The sequence below is a fragment of the Asterias rubens genome, unplaced genomic scaffold (genome assembly GCF_902459465.1).
Source record: "Asterias rubens unplaced genomic scaffold, eAstRub1.3, whole genome shotgun sequence".
Taxonomy (NCBI): Eukaryota; Metazoa; Echinodermata; class Asteroidea; order Forcipulatida; family Asteriidae; genus Asterias; species Asterias rubens.
In genome coordinates this window covers 28,429-50,882 of record NW_022985739.1, presented here as the reverse complement: position 1 = coordinate 50,882, position 22,454 = coordinate 28,429, and the positions used below count along the sequence as shown (strand labels likewise).

General features: G+C 39.6%; 1 protein-coding gene across 1 annotated transcript in view; it reads left to right on the top strand.

Annotated features, from left to right (window-relative positions):
* Window positions 1–615: 615 nt before the first annotated feature.
* Window positions 616–22,454, top strand: part of LOC117306592 (mucin-4-like) — a 28,767-nt gene continuing 6,928 nt past the window's right edge. Inside the window, exons 1-8 of the mRNA XM_033791073.1 lie at window positions 616–1,060; window positions 4,997–5,139; window positions 5,531–5,698; window positions 8,223–8,372; window positions 12,022–12,487; window positions 12,793–12,978; window positions 16,647–16,766; window positions 22,430–22,448. Coding sequence (XP_033646964.1) covers window positions 5,555–5,698; window positions 8,223–8,372; window positions 12,022–12,487; window positions 12,793–12,978; window positions 16,647–16,766; window positions 22,430–22,448 — 1,085 coding nt within the window. The 5' untranslated portion in view covers window positions 616–1,060; window positions 4,997–5,139; window positions 5,531–5,554. The remainder of the gene's footprint in view (window positions 1,061–4,996; window positions 5,140–5,530; window positions 5,699–8,222; window positions 8,373–12,021; window positions 12,488–12,792; window positions 12,979–16,646; window positions 16,767–22,429; window positions 22,449–22,454) is intronic.

The window sequence follows — 22,454 nt, the reverse complement described above, 5'->3', positions numbered from 1 at the left end:
AGATGACCCAATTTTCTTGGTTTATAAACCATGATTTGTAAACCATGAATTTGATGCTTCATTTTTTCTGGTTTATAAACCATGTTTTAAAGATGCGTAAAATTTCTATGGTTCATGAACCATGATTTATAAATGTTTTTTGCATGTTCATGGTTTGTAAACCATAAACTTACACACACAAAATACTACTGGTATGTAAACCATAAAAAGGATTTGGCAACACTTTCTATCTAATTGCTATAAACCATGGTAAAAACATGCCTTAAAAATGCTAAACAATTAATTGACAGACGGCGCCCCATATTAATATAGGGCATTAATTTGATTGACAAAAAAGTAAAGTATCATTAATTTGCTTTATTTGCATTCAATCAGAAACTTGTTCATATTTATCAAACTATCGATCGTCATGTTTCACCTCATTTCTATTCTCAATTTACAACTTCAACTGATATGACAGACTCATTAATTTACCGTTTGAAGGAATTGCGCCGCCATTGTTCGGCCACGTGTTTATGCACGCAACATAGCGCAATGTCCTATCTAGATGATACCTGACCCAAGATTTTTAACAAGAGACGTCAAGGAATCTTTGGTCAGGGGACCAGACTACATCCATCTCACGACGGTCACGTCGGGATGAATGTCTACACGTGCTTGTTGATCTGTCAAACCTTATCTGTCAAACCACATGGAGCTATGGTCAAACTTCAACAAAATCATCAGATCAGTAGTCATGGCTCGAGTTGAGATTTTGTCGATAATCTTTTGAACAACCCAAGGTTCCAGGCATTCGGCAACGGCATGCAGCATCGCCCGACTCTTGAATGTTTGTAGTAGGGGTTGCGATAACGTAACCCTCCTGCCGACGGCGTAGCCGTTATCGCAACTAGAATGTTTGTAAAACTGAAAATCGACGGATACGCCGCGCCTGATGACCACACTGCATGCACTGCTGACTGAACTGCTGAAGATTTATTCTTACATCCTTTTTTGGTCTGGAAAGGAGCATTCTTGCGCCCATTGAAGGAACTGTGACATCATCCATGGCCAAATAGCTGTAAGTGTAGTGTTCTCTTCGAGATTACTTTTTTATATCGTTTTTCCAATTCCATTTGATGGAGGGCGCTTCCTATTGACAAGCTGGGTAGGTTATTTTAACACCCCCAAATTGAAATTATGCACTAACAAAACCACCCTTAAAATGGTGGTTTTAATGCATAATTTGTGGAGTGACTGAAATGCGTAATGTGTTCATCATAGCCTAATAGGTCCTCAGACATGTCAGAAACTGTTTATCTACAGGAAGTTCTTGTTGTGACATAGTTGCGATAACGTAACCCTCCTCCCGTCCCGTCGGGAGGAGGGTTTTGTTATCGTAACTGAACTAGTGTAGTTGTGACAACAAAGGTCATCAAAAATGTGATCTGAGTGACCAGTGACTGATGATAAATAAACAAAGTCAAGACCCACCCACAGCAACAACAAAGATGGCGGCAGCAGTACACATGACGTGGCACCACACTCCGAACAAATCCACCTCCATCTGCTACCAAACATCCCATCAATAATACGTATCTAGAATGAAAGACCTAAAAAAAAATCTACCCAAGGTGATTCTATCACACCCGGCCATTCTTACCCCTATCGTTGAGGCAGTGAGTTGCTGATACACTGGTAACCAAACTTCTATCCCCGAAACGCATCGTCGCCAATGTTGGCATGCTGGTAAAATCCCAACCACTCAGAACATCCCTAGTGAAATCCCTGGAGTCTGACGTCAATCAAGTAGTTTAGGCCTCCCAATCATGTAAAAATGGACTCTGGGGATAAAATAGATAATGCCATCAACCATTAGAAGATGCTCTTCTCTACGAAATACAACCAATGACCTTTCCCCAGAGTAAACTGGATGACCTCAAATAATACAGCCGGCGTATATTTCTTCTCATTCACAATTCCGGTGATTACTGGGAAGTTCCAGAATCCATTGCCATCTCCAGATTGAGCCCGGCCATTCCTTGGCTTCACATCGCTACAAAGGACATTGACCGTCGGGTGCTGGAATCGGAAAACTCAGTTTGTGAAGAGAGTTGTAGTGCAGTAAAGCGAGACATTTTGATAATTTTGTTGTAATATTTGTTTGAGATAAATTTAGGTCTTTAGTTAATTTTGCGTGCGTGATCTCACAAGACCTCTACTTGCGGTCATAACGGGTCCAAACCGGACTTAGTGCCTATTAATTCAAGAGTGACAAAAGTTATGAAGTTCCTTTCAGCAATGTTAACTGTTAGTGTCTGTCTATCTAATCTATATGGTGTAGTGCATTCCTCTTGTAGTAGAGTATAGTCTAGCAAGGGTTGGCAGTTATAAACACAGATGACGTCACGATACAAGAGCGCCCTCTAGCGGCAGGTTGAAAAAGCTCAAAATGGACCTTTTGAAGATGTGTGTGGTGTAAAGTTTTTGATTATCGTTTCAAAGTTTACACACACGTTTGCTGTCTAGCAGGCATTCATATTAAGTGAAATTTCAGATCAATGACGTAATTGGGGTCACGTGACATGGCATTTTAAGGTGCACTTTTTGTTGGTGCGATCATGTTGAAACTTTTTAGGTTGTTAATAATAATAATAATAACAACCCGTTTTTATATAGCGCTTTTCACACCCGGGGGCATCCCAAAGCACTTCCCATTATTACCCCTGGTCACTGGGCCTTAAACCAGCTCCTTAAACCATTTCAACTCCCTGGTGGGGAGTATGCAGCCTGGTGCAACATTAATATGCGCTACTCGGCTAAATCAATCACAAGAACTACCTCTGCCCTCACAGGTACCCATTTACCCCTGGGTGGAGAGAAGCAATTATAGTTAAGTGTCTTGCTCAGAGACACAAGTGTCAAGACCGGGACTCGAACTCGAACCCACACTCTGATGAACAGAAGCACCAGAGCTCTTTATCCGCTCGGCCACGACACCCCACAAATATAGGCAAGTTCCTGTAAATTATGAAGTTGATGTCATGATTGTCACAAATTTCTGTTCAGTTTCCGAGTTATGTGTGCATCTTTTGTCTAATTTTAGCTAGCACAAACACCCCTGTTCTTACTTGAGTTCCAGGAATGTAGGGAATGTGCTGAAGTGTTTTATTGTAAGTGAGGAATGTTGGAGTGATTTGCTGGCGAATCAGTACATTTTTATTTAGTACACAAATTGATCTTCCAAGAGAAGGCAGCAATTTTGAGAGAGAGAGAGAGCTGAGGCCCAATGTGAGTGTGTGGCAGACAGACCAGTAGCAATGGGTGAATTGGGTGAAAATATCCCTAGATTTTCTAGATTTGGCAAAATACAGTGCCAAATTCAGCCTGCAATTAATATCCAACGGTCTCTTGAAGACCCCCTCCGTTTGCAATGCTCAGCCTCCAGAGTTCGTCTCCAGCTAATGGCCATGGTCGGAGAGACCGGGTAACAGTCTGAGACAACCCGCTGAAGTACATCGGCAGAACCGTGTGCGAGGTTAAGAGAGAGCCTATGACTGGCGACCCATGTTGACCGGGCAGTCTGAGTGACAACCTTTTCTTGGCCCCTTTTACATGTATACGGAAGTGAAACCAAAGCAAGATTTTGCGGTGACAAGAGAAACCTCCAGGTTATTTTGAGGAAAGTTAATATAACTTGTGGAATATTGATGTAACTGTATCTATATTGAATTGCGTATTAACTCAGTGTTAAACATTGAAAGAGTTAGAGTGAAGGGTTTAACTTTGATGGAGAAATTATTTTGAATATTTTTTTTCAGTGAATAAATTTATTGGCCGATTTGAGATTTGGATTTATTTGTTGAAGTCGAAATGATACCGAAAAGTAATTGAAGTGTATGAACAGATATTTCAAGCCAAATTGTAGGACAGTTGAAGTTGGCAAATATACTGTGCTATATCGGTAACACTCATGATTGATTTTCTTTAAATTAGTGTAAATAAACTTAATTGTTGTTGAGCTGTAAAACTGTGTCACGTTTGCGAATCATTTGTCATGTTCGTTTTGGGAATCTTAGTTACCACATAGTTTTGACAGCCGCATTGAAAGGTGGTGAAAATGATAATAACATTAATAATGATTTATTGATTTTCTATTGCGCTCTCTCCAGGACCAGCCTGTTCAAGGGTGCATTACATTAAAAATTGCATAGTAATTTATACATTTGTACATCATCGGAGAGGTCTTAAAAATTGACAGAGTTCATAAACCAATTTGACAATGACTTCAGGTTTAAAAAACTCATATCTCAACAATTACCCATACTCTAGTAAAAATTGTCCAGAGACAGTCTTCGAACTTTACTATATTATTCACAAGTACAACATGTAGAAGACACTACTGTAATGATGTCACAATGACGTCACCAGGTGATGAATAGACGTCATAGAAGATGGAAACTTTTGGCTTCTTATGGATCTTTTCCTGGTTTGAGGTTAGCTATTACCCAGCGAGCCCTTTCTCCAGAGGCAAGGGATCTTATTATTCTTCAATCAGTAATTCAAGAAGCTAATTTTGGGCTAAGATGAGACTTTCATTCATGATGTTGTAAAGGCCTGCTTCCCGGATTTCAAGACTTCCACACCCTTTTTCATTTCTGTCCCTTTTTGTCATTCCAGCCATTGAGAATTCATCTCACATGTGATGGATGCATTATATATACTGAATTCTTTTTTATTCTGCTCCAGATTCCTTTTCACTGATTTTTGTTTGGTGGGCAACCGATTAAATCCAGTCAATGTGTGGCTTTCATAACTAGCTGGTTTTTGTTAGAGAACTATACTTGTGAGAGTTGTGAGAACTTGTACTTTCTTCACTTAATAGTGAAGATGAATTCTTTTGATTTTAATGTAAATGTGTGGAAAATCTGAATGCTCCCAATGTTTTCTTGGAAACCTTAACATTGATTGACTTTTAAACATCCCACCCATGGCTTTTTGTTTGTCTTGTCCACAGATCTTCTGCCTTTTGGATCTGACAATGGAGACAGTAATCTTCAAGACGATTGCTCAGTTGATGCCTTGAAGAATTTGGTTTCTCCTACCTTTATACCACCCTATAGATTCCCTGCTTGTGGTCGCCTCCAACGAAACATCTATGTAAGATTTCTGTATTTATTCAAATTGATTAACTACATGCTTGTCTGTTGTAGGCCAAGGCCCAATGTCATGGCTCTGCATGCTTACTGTAAGCAAAGAATCGGTGCTTGCTCAAGCAGGCAATTCTGTGCTTACATCAAGCCTAAATCACGGGTTAGTGGGGAATGTTGGCTTGTGAGCGTGTGTACTCTACGTTACTAGGAATTCTATGCTGAATTCTACACAGCTATTGTAGCACAGAGTTTGGCGGTAAGCAGAGTCATGAAATTGGGTATTTTGTTTTATCCTGCTTCATTTCTGTTGCCCTTAAAATACAATGCCAAAAATATCAACAAAGGTGTTGAACAATTTGTTTTTCTTCACATATCCTAATTGTTCTTTTTTGTTACAGTTCACTGATAATGGGCTAATTGTTATGTACAATGGTGAAAAGGAGAAATATGCATACCCACGACCCACTAGTGGAACTACTTTTGGTGCAAGCCTCAACGACAGAGTTTTTGTTGCGCCATTTTACAGTGATGTGAACTTTTCATGTGACAGTACTGTGTATTACCAGGTATTATTCAAGAGAGTTTTTTACCAATATGTTTTATTTTTATATATTATATCAGGCTTCCAGAGGCAAAAACATATCAGCGTATTGAACGCTTTTGTAAAAAGTACCCGGATGACAGCAATATTGTGTCAGTAAAAGTTCCCGGATGGAGCAATATTGCTTCAATATTGCTCCATCCGGGCATTTCTATATGCACTATTCCAAGTGCATGGCTTTCTACATGTAGCTTCGTGCTGGTTGGGGCCTATACAAAACACTGCTCCATTCATCTGTTCTGGTGATTATCCCCTTGACAAAGGACTCTACAGTGACTTTCCTATTAAAAACCCACCTCTATCCTAAGTTACTCTAGATTGAATCATTGTTAATTGCATTGTTTTGTCTGTAAAGCATGTAGTTTATCTTTTGTTTTGTTGCTATAGTATTTCGTTAGTGCTTTGTATCGCTTTTGTAAAAAGCGCTTTATAAGTAAGGTTATTATTATTATTATTTTAACACTTGCACGCGCGCCACACGCGGCGACTGATGCAACGCTCACCATGTTGGGTAAGTTAGATTTACGTGTATTAATGCCGCGTCGCCTAAAATGCGCACTTTCACTGCATAACGCACAGCATAGAGTTATATATAAAAACGCATTCAAGATTCAAGTATGGCGCATTCAAGATTTTCAATAGCATTTAAAAAGAAAAAACAAACAATAAAATTGAATTTGAAAATCTGGAATCAGGTGAGCCAAAAATAAGGGTTGCAAGTGCTAGGCTTTACTTGATAATAATAACATCAAAGTCTTATGTAGTCCACATACTACCAACGAGGTACCTAAGGCGCTTAAGTATACATTTTTACAGAAAGAGAGGTTTTAAAATGAAAGTTATGAGTTCTGAGACCCAATTATGTAGCACCTTATAAGGGTTTACAAGGTGCTACGGCGCATTTAGAAGCCACAGCAAGGAACACCAGGGCGAACCCCTTCTCTTTTTTCGATAAGTGCAATGGGTTATTTTACATGCGTTACATAACACGGGTCCAACTGCTTTATGTCCCATCCGAAGGATGAAGCAATGGTTAAGTGTCTTGCTTTAGGACAACAAATGTCACAAGTGGGATTCGAACCGACACTCTGCTGATCAGAAACTGACACCAGAGTTTGAATTCGGTGGTCCAAACTGCTCGGCCACGACACTCCAATCAGCTTAGCACGGAAAGGCAATAATTTAAAATATTAGGGCTTTTGACTTTTTTGATAACTTTTTATTTGTGCGTGGGAGGGTGGGGGCAGATGGCTGTTTGAGACTTTTTTAAAGTGACCTTGGCAAGTCTCATGAATCAATGTGTGTTTTTGAATGGAGCTCATTTCTCAAGTTTACAAGCACCCCTCCATCTGATATGTTGATCCATGATTCACCGGGAAGTTCAAAGCACTCAAGGAGGCGATACAAACTCTTCTGCACAGCAATCTGTAAGATTTTGACTATCACATTACCCAAGATGCACTGTAATTAGCTTCTACTTTGAGCAAGTGGCAATTGTTTGTGTCAATGGTCATAAAACAATTATCAAAAAGTCAATGGTTTCCTGTTAAGATTAATTTGAAAGTCAAGCTACATGTCATCTAGGTGTGGCAGACACTATCGGTGTGAAAAGTGCAAAACAACAGTAAGGCAGGGAAAGGTGAATGTAGTTCCTTGAAAAGAACAAATGTCGCACTGTCACGACAATCATGTGGCGCGACGGCCGGGTCGGGGAACGGATGTGGCTTAGTTTACTGGGACAGCTTTAACCCAGTTCGCGTTTGCACTGAACTTTTTGGCTCGGTTAAAAACTAGCTACACATGTGGTCAATTTAACCTGGCAGACTTGGGTCGGTTAAACTACTCACTCAGGTTGGGAAACTTCCTGAGCTGTTTGCACTGGATTTAAAATGGCTAAGTTACCCATTTCCTCGGTTAGTTTATACCCAAAATAAGTCCAATGCTAACACGGCTTAAAGGCAGTGGACACTATTGGTAGTTACGCAAAATAAATATTGGCATAAAACCTTTCTTTGTGACGAGTAATGGGGAGAGGTTGATGGTATAAAACATTGTGAGAAATGGCTCCCTCTACAGTGCCATAGTTTTCGAGAAAGAAGTAATAATCCACAAATTTTATTTTGAGACCTCAGATTTAGAACTTGAGGTCTCGAAATCAACCATCCAAACGCACACAACTTCGTGTTGCAAGGGTTTTTTTTCTTTCCTTATTATCTTGCAACTTCGATGACCGATTGAGCTCAAATTTTCACAGGTTTGTTATTTTATGCATATGATGAGATACACCAACTGTGAAGGCTAGTCTTTGACAATTACCAATAGTGTCCACTGTCTTTAAATAAAACATGTAAAATGTATAACAATTATCTAAAAAGACACATATCAACTTCCATGATAAAGGGGTTTTAATATGTGTCTGCTCATCCTCCCATTTCATTACAATCTTAATAATCCATGGACTTTTGACCATTGTGCTGTTTTCTTAACAGGTTTATCAAAGATTTGGAGCAGATCTAAACCAGTTGGCAGTTTTGAATAGAACAGATGAAATAATAAATGATCTACAAGTCTCAAACTTTCGTGCGGAATGGATGCTGGTCATAACTTGGTATAAGGTGTTTTCAAGCTCTTCATCTAATGTGAGTAAGGGTTACTATGAAATTGGATTACACATACAAAAGTGCAAATGACAATAAGAGGGTCATGGTGATGAGGAAAACAACAAGAAATGAATAAATTTAGATGTGGGAAGAAGAGCCCAACTTTGAAGACATATGCCTTGTTCACGCATGTCAGGTAGGAACTGAGAAGACAAATTCAAATGCAAGTCTCCAGGTCCAAGTTTGGACTAAAACTTGGGACCACAGATTTGAAAGAAACCACTGGGCCAACCTGATCCCCAAAGTTTAACACCTGTCTTTAAGTGTCTTGTTAATGGCGCTACATACATTATAAGTTCTCATTATTATTATGACAATCATTTTGCTCTAAGTCATTTCATTTGCAAGAAATTTATTTTGTGCACTCATTTTGTGAGAAATAAAAACGCACAATTAGTATACTTTGTGTGCTCTAACTAAACCATTTCATTCACATAAATGTGTAGGGAACAAAATGCGCCTGTATTGTGACGTCACACAGGGTCCTTCACACTCTGTTGTGTCCGTCAAAATTTCTCAAAATGCCAAATGCGCCCGTAAAAAAAATGTAGCGCCGGACAAAACCGTCGGGCGCCCGGGCAAAACCGTCGGGCGCCCGGGCAACAAATTTCAAAAAATAAACTGCTCACAAAAAGTTAGCAGACTTTTTTGTTCAAGTTTTGTTATTATTTTTTGCTCTCTTTATATATGTTTTATATATCAATGCAAAGCTGAAGTGTTCCTCTTTAAAATGCTACTTTATTTGTAATGATGACATATTGCTTGACTTGGCCACATAGTGAGAATGAGACAAAGTCGCAATTTTGTGTCACTGTGTGAACAAACAAATTGATTCTGTAATTAAAGGAACGCGTTGCCTTGGAGCGGACGAGTTGGTCTGTAAAAAGCGTTTGAAACCGTTTGTTATGAAATGCATATGGTTAGAAAGATGTTTAAAAAGTAGAATATAATGATCCACACAAGTATCACTAAAAATTGCACGTTTTTTTTTTTACGTCGCGAACTAACACGGTCGGCCATTTATGGGAGTCAAAAATTTGGGTCCAAGAGTCTGCAGGTATGGGACTGCTATCAGCTGTAGGACATGTAGGATATCGTCTCTGTACTTGGTACCGTTCAGGTTTCCAGCGAACACCACAAGTCTTATTTTCCCAAACATGGATATGCCTCCCCACACCATCACGCTTCCACCTCCAAATGATGTGACTATCAATGCAACAATAAGCATACCGCTACCCAGGTCTTCTCCAAGCTTTAACCCGACCATCCAAATCGCGCAAACAAAAGCGTGATTCATCCTAAGTTCCATGGAGGATGTTAATAATAATAATAATAATAGTGGCTTCTAATATAGCGGTCAGGTTCATGACGCAGTGACGCTCATGGCGCTTCAACGTTATTACCCCTGCCACTGGGCCTTAAATCATTCCTTAAACCATCTCAGCTCCCTGGGGAGTGTACAGCCTGTGCTGCATGTAGCACACTAAGCTAATCAATCACAAGAACCAACTCTGCCCTCACAGGTACCCATTTACCCCTGGCTGGAGAGAAGCTTATGGTCAAGTGTCTTGCTCAAGGACACAAGTGTCACCACAAGGATTCGAACCCACCTGGAGTCATTGTTTAACCCAGTCTTGCAAATACCCAAACAAGGGTTTTTTCAAGAGATGAGGGTTAATTGTGTGTTGTGTGCTTACTGGTACAAATCTGTGTGTAAACCATTGATGGTTCTGAAGCTTGATCAGTTTGTTAATAAATCATTATTCATAAATACCCCAGACAGTTTAACCCAGTCTTGCAAATACCCAAACAAGGGTTTTTTCAAGAGATGAGGGTTAATTGTGTGTTGTGTGCTTACTGGTACAAATCTGTGTGTAAACCATTGATGGTTCTGAAGCTTGATCAGTTTGTTAATAAATCATTATTCATAAATACCCCAGACAGTTTATCTACTCCTGTTGGTGGAGAGCGCGTCACGTGGGGGTGTTTAAACGGTTGGTAATGAAAGGTGTTTATAACCGGCTGGCTTCTGCATGTCAGGCGCGCAAAATTATCACGCGGAACGCAATTCATAGCTATTAGTAACATCGCGTAATATACTTCTAAGCGCGCGTGCGTAATCTATATATACACGGCAATTCGACACTGCCGGCTTTAAACGGCCGTGTAAGAACTCGTCGCTACCCTTTTATTTCCTTATCAATTGACCATTTAGCACAGATAATGGTCATTTTGGCACATTTGATTCGTGACTTTGCCTCATTGTCATCCATGTAGCCAAAATGACAAATGACTTTCACCGCACCAAATTGGTACACCAGCTACTAGAAAACAGGCGCTTATTTATTAAACCAAATGGAAAGTGCAGCAGATGGAGGAAACAAAGGAATGGCCTGCCCCAAGGAATGGTCCTTGCTCCTGTGCTATTCAACATCTACACCAATATGACCAACCAAGGGCAAGAAGTTTCATGTATGCTGACCTTGGGATTGCAGCCCGGAGCACCATCTGGAATAACATTGAGGCCACCCTCACATCAGCCCTAGACAGCCTCACAACCTATTACACAGTCAACCAACTCGAGGCAAATCCTACCGAGACCCAGGTAATCCTGTTACACTTACATGGTGACGCTAGGAAGAAATTGTCCCCCGATGTGGAATGGTGTCCACTGCATCTTCCCGGTATACCTCGGTGTCACCCTGGACCAGACGCTCTTGTACAAGCAGCATATAGGCCGTATTGAATAACCCCTTGTTGCTATGAAAGTCGCCAGGGCAAACCGTTGTGGGGCAAACCGTATGCGCGTCTAAACGCGTACATCAATGAAGCACGCAGCCGAAGCGTTTACACACACACGCTCAAGCACGCCATGTTGTAGGGCAGGTTTTTGAATGGTTCGATACGGTCTATATAAACAAGGTAAAAGGTGAAGTGAGAACCAGAAACAACTTACAAACTCATCATGGGGTGCCAATGTATCCACGCTCTTTGCCACTCTGCTGCAGAGTATGCCTGGATGGCCCGTCTGGGAAAGGTCCTCTCATGCAAAGATAGTTGACCATGCTCTCAACAACAGTTGCAGATCCATCACTGGCTGCCTAAAACAAACAGACAATACCAGCTTCAATTCAATTCAATTCAATTCATTTCTTTATTCATCATGCCCAGCATGAAAATCACTTTCTAGATTTGCACATTAAAATACAATGCCCTTGCTGGCATTGCCAAACCTGATATTATGTACATTGTACATGGATCACAGTAGCCAGCAGTACTGAGCACTTCAGACAAAGGATTTGCCCTTTGGGAAAAGAAAGTTTGGGTTGTTTTGGAGGTGAAAAGGTTAGAGGTAGGTCATGATGGTGAGTTGTAGCCTAATGGTTTCAGTATCAGAACTCCAGTTAGAAGTGCCATTTGCACTTGTCTTGTATACTGGGTGGGATTTCCCTTGGGGAAAAGTTTGAGATTGTTTATTATTTAAAGGTTGAAGGTCTAGGTAAAGGTGGTGAGTTCAAGTCAACAGATCAATGTCAAGGTTCAGCGCTCGGGTACAAGAACACAGTTTGGTGAGCATCACTGTTATTTTTATAATATAAAAGGACTTGAATTTCTTTTCAATTTGCAGAACTTGACCAATACGTTTCAAGCAACTGTTGCAACTAATGGTCGCCAGGGATACACTATATTCCAATATGAAGTTGGGCACATGCTTTGGGACTTTAATGTGCTTCCATTTCAAGATGTTGTGATTGGATACAAATGCCCTAATGGAGAAAGCACGTACATCAATGATCCTGATCCACAAGACTCAATTGACATCCATAAGAGACCAGACATGTATCTTGGTAACACTAACCAGTTAGGTATCTGGGCATACAGATTGGATTCCAACTCAGATACCTATGTCAATCCTGAACAAGAATGTAACCAATGGCAAGCTGTTCAGCCAGACCCATCAACTTGGATGCCTACTGATGACTGTCCATGTAGTCACAATCAAGCTATGCTTGATAGTAGATACGAGTTGTTAAATTTGACTGATCTGGGTATTGATGAAGCTGTTTCCTTTAGTTGGCCCTTATTACCAAAAGGTATGAGTAGCTGATAAACTTACAAACTTAGCTTAAAGAAGCATGTTTTTTGTGTGTTATTAGCAACTTTTTCATTGGGGAGTAACAATGCTAGAATTAAATTAGTGTAAAACAATAATGTAATTTTATTTCTGCAAGTTGATATAAATTAAGAGAAAAGTTTTTGAGTGGAGAACCCTTAATTAAAAGAATTCTGTGAGCCTTTTGTTTTATACAAATCATGCCCATGGTTTGAAATTGAGGTACATTGTAAGTAAAGTGTATTATATAACATGTACATTGCTTTTCTCCTTATTACACTACAGATTGCTATTATCGTACATTCTTGGCAAGTGATTCGCCAGGATTACTATGTTGCTATGACAATTTGGAAGCATTAATGCAGTTTCCAAATGACGTTTTCTTTGGGGCTGTTTCTGAGCGCTTTTCATTCAACCCATTCTTTACCTCTGGCAGTGGTACTTTACAGGACAGATATAACACTTGGATTGGTAAGTAAAAATGTTCTACACGTATTACAAACTGTGACAATTTGATGCAATTTATTCAAACAAATTGACAAAGTATCTTAATTTTGATAATCTGGCAGCAAGAATGCATTGCTTCAACAATTCAAGCAGGAAGATAGTATTCCCTTTCTTTGAAATCTGGTGTCAGTAGTATTAAACACAATCTAATAATGTGATCTGGAAATTTAATAAAGTTATTACCCTCATTATTGTATTAAACTCATCATTTACGTTACATACGGGCTTCCAAGGACAATCACCAATGGTCTCTGTGTTAACATGCAGATTGTTTAACAATAAAAAAAGAAAAGAGGTTGACTTTTGAAACGTAAGCCTTCTTACAGTTATATATTTAAAGGTTTTCATACCACTTTGAATGATTGACCTTGTAATAGTATTTGCCTCTGACTACATGTATATCCCCTGGCTGCCCCTTCCCAGGTTGTATCATAATTTGGGTTTGATACACGGCAGTTAACGGTTGTATTTGTTTCTGACTGGCACCCCAAACAAAGATATTGACAACAGAGATATTGACAAAGAGGGAACTGCCAAGTTAATCTGGAGGTCGTTGGTTCGAGTCCCACTCGCTTAGTCAATTTTTCTTTGTTCAACCCAAAATCATTTATAAAATGTACCCAGTCAGTTTCCCTTGTGGTTTATAATGTAAATACTATCAACAATAGAAATAACTCACATGGAAATATTATCTGGGTTATCAAGGACTTCACAGATGAACTGAACAATTTTTACTGTTGATTTGATATTCGCGATTTTACTGCAGAGACATTAGCAAATGTTTCACTAACTGACAATGTTACCGTTAATGAAGCTGATGTTAGGAATGTCTTCTCAGGTCTGAAGTTAAATAAAGCTGTTGGACCTGATGGTATTAGTAACAGAATTTTAAAGTCATGTAGCCATCAACTTGCCAATGTACTCACATCAATTTTTCAAATGACATTAGATGAAGGTTCTATCCCCAAAAATTGGAAAATTTCAATGATAGTCCCAGTGCCAAAGCAAAAGAAGGCTACTGTGTTAAATGATTATCATCCGATTGCATTAACATCCAATATCATGAAATGCTTGGAAAGATTGATCACAAGGTTTCTCACTAGCCAGGCTAGCTCATTTCTTGATAATCTTCAATTTGCATACAGGCAAAGTAGGGGAGTTGACGATGCAGTGCTTGTCTATCTTCACAAACTTTACAATCACCTGGACTCACCCCGAACATACGTCAGGTCTCTGTTTATTGATTTCTCCAGTGCTTTTAACACAATACAACCTCATATCCTTGCGCAGAAATTATTACAAATGAATATCTCACCCCAAATTGTGCGATGGATACATGGATTTTTAAGAGATAGGCCACAGTGGGTCAAAGTAGGAGGTGTTTGTTCTGATGTAAAATATATCAATACTGGTGTTCCTCAAGGATGTGTCATCTCTCCTTTGTTATTTTTGTTATATACCAGTGACTGTTTATGTTCCAGCTCAAATTGCAGCATCATTAAATATGCAGATGACACGGTAATTACTGGGTACTTGAAAAATGACTCTACCGAGTATGTAACAGAGGTCATGAATTTTATTGACTGGTGTAATCGTCACTATCTCTCAATAAATGTACAGAAAACTAAGGAGATGATTTTTGATTTTCGACGAGGTGCTGAGACACATGACCCTCTCACTATCAATAACTGCATTGTAGAAAGAGTCAATGAATATAAGTATCTTGGAACTGTAGTGGATGATCAACTGAACTGGAATAGGAATACTGAAACGATATACAGTAAAGCTAACCAACGTTTGTACTTTTTGAGAAAACTGAAGAAATTTCATGTAGACCGATCTATCTTGCGTTTATTTTATCAGTCCTTGATACAGAGTGTTTTAACTTTTAACTTAATATGTACATACGGTTTACTTTCACAGCAGAGTAAGAAGAAATTTGACAGGGTAAAGAAAAATGCTCAGCGGATCATAGGTTTAATCTTGCCATCCTTGGATATAGAATTTGAAACAAAAATGGTTGCCAAGTTAAGTACAGCAATGAAGGACCCGACCCACCCACTTTTTAATTGCTTTGTTTTTAATCGCTCTGGTATTAGACTCCATCCACCACAAACAAAATCACTTCGTTTTCGACAATCCTTTGTTCCCAATTCAATTCATCTTTTTAATTCTTTAGTCAAACGGTAATTACTTATTTTTTAACTGTACCACAAATGTTTTGTATAATTTTAAAGTAACTTGTAAGTATTGTCAGTAATCTATTCCAATCATTCGCTGTAATTTTAGCAATAAACAATTTTTTCGTGGTTTTGTATTGTGCTTTACATTTTATTGTTCGGTTTTATGAACATGTTTATTATAATAATAATAATAATAATTTTTTAATGTCTCCAATTGCCAATGGAAAACAATTATCTGTATATGTTATGCGGACAATAAAGAATTATAATCTATAATCTAATAATCTAATCAAATCGTATTGTCATAAACTCCACCAGTGTGCAAGTAACAATAATAACATATATGAAGACTGTGGTAATCTGGAACTAGAGCAAGTTCGATCAGAGTACAATCGTCGACTAGTGGTTAGTTCGTGACGTACGAAGCGCATGCACGCTGAAATATGCGTGCGACTGACTCTAGTCGTTTTCTAGCGACCGTGTGAGAAAAAGATGACCGTGAACCATAGCTCTATGCCTGAACACATAAAAAGTCCATACTCACTTCTTTTCAGCTATTTTAAGAATAACTGGTCCTCTCTGCCTGCAGCACACTGTGATATGACAAATTGCTATTGGTAACCAACGATGCGACCAAGCTCGACCAGCCTCGAGTGGATGGTCGCGAATAGTCGACTAGACTGGTTTAACTATCGTTGACTAATGCGGGTTCGATCAGAGTTAGTCGAACTATGGTTAACTATGGTCGTTGATCGAACTTGCTCCTAGTAGCTAGACAAGATCACATCTTTCCTCCAATCAAGAAATAAACGATTCTGTAGAGAAGATTGAATTCAAATATTTTTCATTCAATAGAATATTGTAGCTCCATGGGTTCAGTTTTCAAAATAATGATGTGTCTCACATAGCCTTTTCAAATCTACTTTCTGACATTTGTTCTTTTCTCAAGTCTGTATCTTTAAGTAGGTTACAAAGTCAATGAGATGTGAGGGTTGTTTCACTGTGCGTCCTAAACTTGTTGTGACCAAAGGTTCTGGTTGTCCTGCGTCTTGTAATAGTTCTATATTCGCTTTAATGGTTGTTTCCTTCTTTGATACATTGGTGTCAATGATTGGGTTGATTGGACTGTAATCCACTTGGTGCTGCAGAGATCTCTGCGATTTCTTTGGTTCATTTTGCCAGTTTTGGTCATCACTTCATATGACCGAGATTTGGTTTTCTTTCTCGCTAGAGTTACAACTTGGATTCAGTTCAAGTAGTTGGATGCAGGACATTACCGAGGACATGGACTTGAACATGTACTCAATGATAGAGCACTCAAACACAAGTTAACACATTGAAAATTAAAAACCATAATGTTATACTCTTTTTGAAGGGTTTGTATTTCTAGTATTTTTAGTCACTGAATTGCTCTTAATGAATTTGTTTTTCTTGCTTATTTTTGTTTAGAAAAAGAGGTTTCGCCAAGGTACTACTGCTGCGTTGCATCTTATAGTCAACAGTTTTGTGAAAGGTATGAAATTAAACGACCGAAGAAGTCTTGTAGCACATACATGCCACCAACTCTAGGTGAGTAGATTTGTTTAATGTGTTTTACTGAAAGTTGTTGAAGTTTTGTTTATAAACATTTCCAGTCATTGCGAGAGAATAATGGAAGAATTAACGCCCTTGTTGCACAAGTTGTGTGCTTTCAGATGCTTGATTTCGAGACCTAAAATTCTAATTCTAAGGTCTCAAAATCAAAGTAAAATATTTTAGTGAGAAGTTGCTTCTTTCTCAAAAACTGTTTTACTTCAGAGGAAGCCGTTTCTCACAATCATTTATACTCTTCATTACGGTTACCAAGTAAGGTTTTATGCTAATAATTACTTTGAGTATTACCAATAGTGTCCACTGCCTTTAAGATCTAATATTGTAACAATAAAATGTGTTATAGCACTTTGAGGTTACCACAGGGGCCAGTTCTGATTACATGTGCCAAGGTGGAATTGCACAACTTAATTGTTTGAGGGGTTAACCTCATTGTCGGTATATGACTAGTTCCAATAATTGTTTCATTTTTTTTCTATGCAAGTCGCCAGACACACAAGGCCTGAAGGCTACTTCAAGGTGTGGGCTACAATTATTTTTGTCCAGAGGCGGTTGCCACCTACTCCTAGGGCTGAAACAGGGTTACCCCTTTTACAGTCCATACGGATGTAGGCTTGGGTATCCTCAGTCCGAAGCCTGGCCGGTAGAGCAGAAAGCACTACCTCCCCAATTTTATATAGCATATGTGTGACGACCGGGATTGGAACCCACACCCTGCTGATCAAACACCAGGGCTTGAATCCGGTACTCTTAACCGCTCGGCCATGACACATTGCATCCCATCTGTGTGCCTATTTATTATGGTTCAGGTGTACACACAGATGTTTGTCATTTGCTAATTAAATAATTTGGGCTTGGTGCCGAAGAACGGTTGGTGTGAGTGTACCCAAAAGGAAAAGATGCACGGTGTGCCAAATAATGAATATGGGCTTCATTGCCCATTAATGGTGGTGTCACCTGTACCTTTAGAAGATGCCAGGTGTGCCACTTCAAAAGAAGCACGCTATGCCAAGTGTACAGTAATGCTGGTCACCTGTACATTGAAAAGAAGCCATGCTGACCAAATTTGTTGGGTTTGTGGACCACAGTGTGGACGCCCAACTGATGATCAGGTGTATCCAAAGCTCCTTTTTGTCAATATAACAGTTTTCAGAGGCTGTGACTTATTTGATTCTGCGTATAAACACTTCAAATACTTTTTCCCGCCTATTATAAAAAAAAAAGAACAAAGAACACAAACATATTGTAAGACATACATGTACATTGTACATGGACAGGAAGTAATGAATACTTAGGTACGTTTGACAATGCATGATAGAAATGAAGAGTGAAGCTGATGCTGTTAATAAAAGCTATGCAAATGAAAATGTACATATTTCCCACAAACTCTAGTACAATAATGACATCTTTGAACTACATTTTGCACATGAGGTGTCATTAATTTTGCACATGAGGTGTGGGTCAGATTGAATATATTCAAAACGTTGTGAGATGACAAAGCTGTGTCTAAGTATGTGTCAATTTCAATCACACAGTCTTCATAGTTGTAGCTTCATACTCTTTTTCAAAGTTGATCATGCATTTGACAAACAGGTAACACCACCCTATACTTGACTTATGCATGAGGTTACATAAGCCTGTAGATTTATGGGAACATTACATACATGTTTGTATGAGGTCAATCTAGCCTCAAAATGTAATCCCCATACTTTGCTGTATCTGATTATCCCTTCAATTATTCACAGCTTTTAGTCAAGTACTTGTCAAGTGGGAAGAATAAAAATATAATGAATCAAGTTCTTCACATAAAATCTTGCTTGGGAAACAAAACCACAAAACAGTTGATTGATTTTAATATTTAAAGATGATTTTACTCCAGAAACTTTGGTGTCACAGATGATCAATATACTTTTTTTCACCAAAACAATCCTGCCATCAACCATTGAAGATAACAATTTTTGCACTTTTTTCAAATCCCCAAATAATGTAGACAATAATTGTATCTTACATATTATTTGAGTCATGGGCGTCAATCTGTCTTGAAAGGGGGGGGGGGGGACACATCAGAAGTCGAAACATTTACGGCGTGGAGGTCAGGGAAAATTTCAGGTCATAGATGCTCTCTGGTGCAATCTAGGGATTCTGAGGGATGATGTGACTACCTTTCAGAAGTTGGAATTTAAGGCCTTTTTCAAGTTTTGATGCACCATTTGTTTTTGCTATTGGTAATTTATTAATAATAATAATAATAACAATTAAGGCTTGTAATGCGCACATATTCACCCTGCTGGGTGTTCAAGGCGCAGTAAAACCAAAAACAAAACAAAGACAAACAGACACAACAAAAATTAGTCCTTGAAAACCTGTGACATAAGATAAGTTTTGAGAAGAGATTTGAATTTCGTCGTACAAAGACAAGATCGAAGATTAAGTGGTAGAGAGTTCCAGATGTGGGCGCAGCTGAAGAAAAGAGCTGTCTTGAGTCTTGAGTAGTGTGATCCCTTTGCAGCACAAATTTGGCTTAACTGGGATGGGTGCAGCGTGGCGTCACAGCTGTAAGGTGCAAGTGAAGAAAGAAAATAGACAAAGTGCAGACAAAATCACAAGAAGTTGACAAAATCCAACAAAAAACGTGGGTGCAGGTTAAAAAGCTTGACTAGGAGAATTAGAGGAGCTTGGAACCAACCGGTAGCCTCATCACTTTAATGGCAGGCAGGGCGGCTTCCTGGAAGGCGGTGGGTGATGTAGCCAGGACAGCAGCTGTGGGCAACTGGTTCCAAATCTTCACGGTGCGTGGATAAAGGAGAACTTGTATAGATCAATGGATGCTTCAGGAATTGTATATTTCAATGGGTGGTCATGACGTCCAATGTAATGTGCTGGTTGGATAATTGATGGAAACTGGATATTGACAAGTCCATGATGGATTTTATGGAACATTGTCGTTTGGAAAAGTAGTCGTCTGTTATGAAGTGGATCCCAGCCCAAGGTAGTAATAAGGGGCGTGACCGATGTTGTTCTGCGGTAATCACCAAAGACAAAGCAAGCTGCAGCTCTTTGAACCTGCTCTAGGCGGTTGACTCCATCCAGGGTGTATGGGTTCCATACCTGGGCAGCATACTCAAGTTGTGGGCGGACGAGCGTTTGGTAGGCTTTTGCCTTGACACCTTGATGTCATGGTGAAAGTGTGCGACGGAGCAGTCCTAATGTGCGGTTGGCCTTCTGTCTGATCTTCTGGCAGTGGGCATCCCAGCGGAGATCGTGTGAGATAGCTACTCCAAGGTAATCATGCTGACTCACCCTTTCAAGTGCTTCACCAAAAATGATGTTCTGGTGTTGTGAGGGTTTTCCCTTGGTTATTGACAGAATGGCACAGTTTCTTTATGTTGAAATGCATTAACCAGGTGGATGACCAATCAGCAAGTGCCTCGAGATCTTTCTGGAGAATTGAATGATCTTCTGGTTGCTCTATTTCACGGTAGAGGATGCTATCATCAGCAAATAATCTCATCTTTGACTGGACCTGGTCTTAGATGTCGTTAATATATAGTAGAAACAAAGCCGGACCTAGGACTGAGCCTTGGGGTACTCCAGATGAAACCCTCCCCCATGATGAGTGGGTTCCATTCACAGATACAGCCTGGATCCGATTGTCTAGAAACGAACGAATCCAATCTAGTGTAGAGCCTCTGATACCATAGTGATCAAGCTTGACAGAAAATCGTAGATGTGGAACTTTGTCGAACGCCTTGCTGAAATCAAGTAGTATGACATCGGTCTGGCCACGATGTGTATGTGTAGAAGCCCAGTCATGCGTGGATGTGATAAGTTGCGTAACAGTGGATAGGCGTTCTCGAAACCATGCTGAGAGTCGATGAGGATGTTGTTCATGTTTATGTGTTTTGCGACGTGGCTGAGAATTATATGTTCCATAACCTTGCTGCAGATACAGGTAAGAGAAATTGGACGATAGTTGCATGGTTGTGATTTAGGTCCCTTCTTGTAGATACCAGTTACAAGAGTTTGTTTCCATTGGGAGGGGACAATGCCAAGGTTGTTTGATTGTTGGAACAAAAATGTTAGAGAAGGTGCAAGTTTGTGTGCAACAGTTTTCAAAAGCCTGGGTGGAGAGAAGGTGCAAGTTTGTGTGCAACAGTTTTCAACAGCCTAGGTGGTAGCTCATCTGGCCCGCACGCTTTGGTCGGATTTAGAGATGCAAGTTGTTTTTCGACAACTGATACACCAATGTGTGTCGAGACTTGGGTTCAATGGGAAGAAGCATGGAATTTGATCGAAGATTCCTTGATGGAGTGTAAACTTGAAGCAGTTCAGAAATATAGTGGGGAGCCTTGCCATTAAGAGCTTTGTGGACAATGAGCATCAGCTTGAAGATGATTCGTTGAGAGATAGGGAGCCAGTGTAGTTGTTTTAGAATGGGGGTGATAGAACAGGATTTTCTAGACAGTGTCACAATGCGGGCAGCAGTTTTTTTGGAGCCGTTGAAGTCAGTAAATCTGGTTGTTTGGAAGACTGTAGAGCTAAGAGCATTGCCGTTGTCAAGACGAGAAGTAACAAATGCATGAATGACCTTTTAAGTGGCACTTTTGTCCAAGTACTTGAGAATCTTACCTATATTCCTGATGTGATATGATGATAGACGAACAATGTTGTTGATGTGTGGCTGAAGTGTCATCGATGAATCAAAATAATCCCTAAGTTCCGAGATTTCAGCGAGGGAGCTATCCGAGCATCACTGATGGAAATGTCTGGCACTGAAACCTTTGTTAACTGTTGACGTGACCCAAATAGAAGGAACTCTGTCTTATCATCATTTAACTTCAGGAAGTTTTGTTGTGTCCAACGTCGAATCTCTTGAATGCTTGCAATAGATGCATTGGCGTTTTCTTGAGAAGATTTATATGTGATGTATAGCTGAGTGTCGTCATTTAATTCAAATTAAATTTCAGGATGATGCCACGAATCGGTAAAGTGTACAGCATTCGGGTGTTAAGCTTTACGGCGTGGGGTAGATGCTCTGTGGTGCAATCTTGGGCCAATTTTGTATAGGGGGATATTTGATAAAGTGTGCCCCACCCTATAGAAAGTGGTGCCATATGTTTCTCCCAGGATTGATGCCCATAGCGGGACACAGTGTAGTTGAGCTTGTCAAAAACATGGGGGACAAACCCTCCAAAGTTGGGGGGACATGTCCCCCTAAATGCAATATAACTAGTTTTCAATTTGTGCCGCTGACATCATTTCGATGGATAACTTTTCTCCACTGGGCTGATGACGTGTAGTTTGTGCACGGAGAAAAGAAAATTCATGGTTTGTGCATGCATCGCCCCGGACCCTGGTAATCATGCCGAGTGTCGTTTCACACAAGCTCATACTGTACATGTATGCAGCTTAGCAGTGAAACATAACTAAAATCGGTATACATCTAAATCAATTTTGGAACTGAAAAAAACTTAAACCTCATAAATGTACACTAGATTGTCAGCAATGTCTGCCAAATTATGCAACCCAAAATTTACATTATTGAACTGGGAGTGCCATTTTCTTTTTATAATTAGGGTTGCCTCATTTAAAAAAAATGTTTGCATCTTTTACTTTTTGATTTTTTTTTTTCTGCTTTCCAGCATGGTGTGTAGGTGACCCGCACTA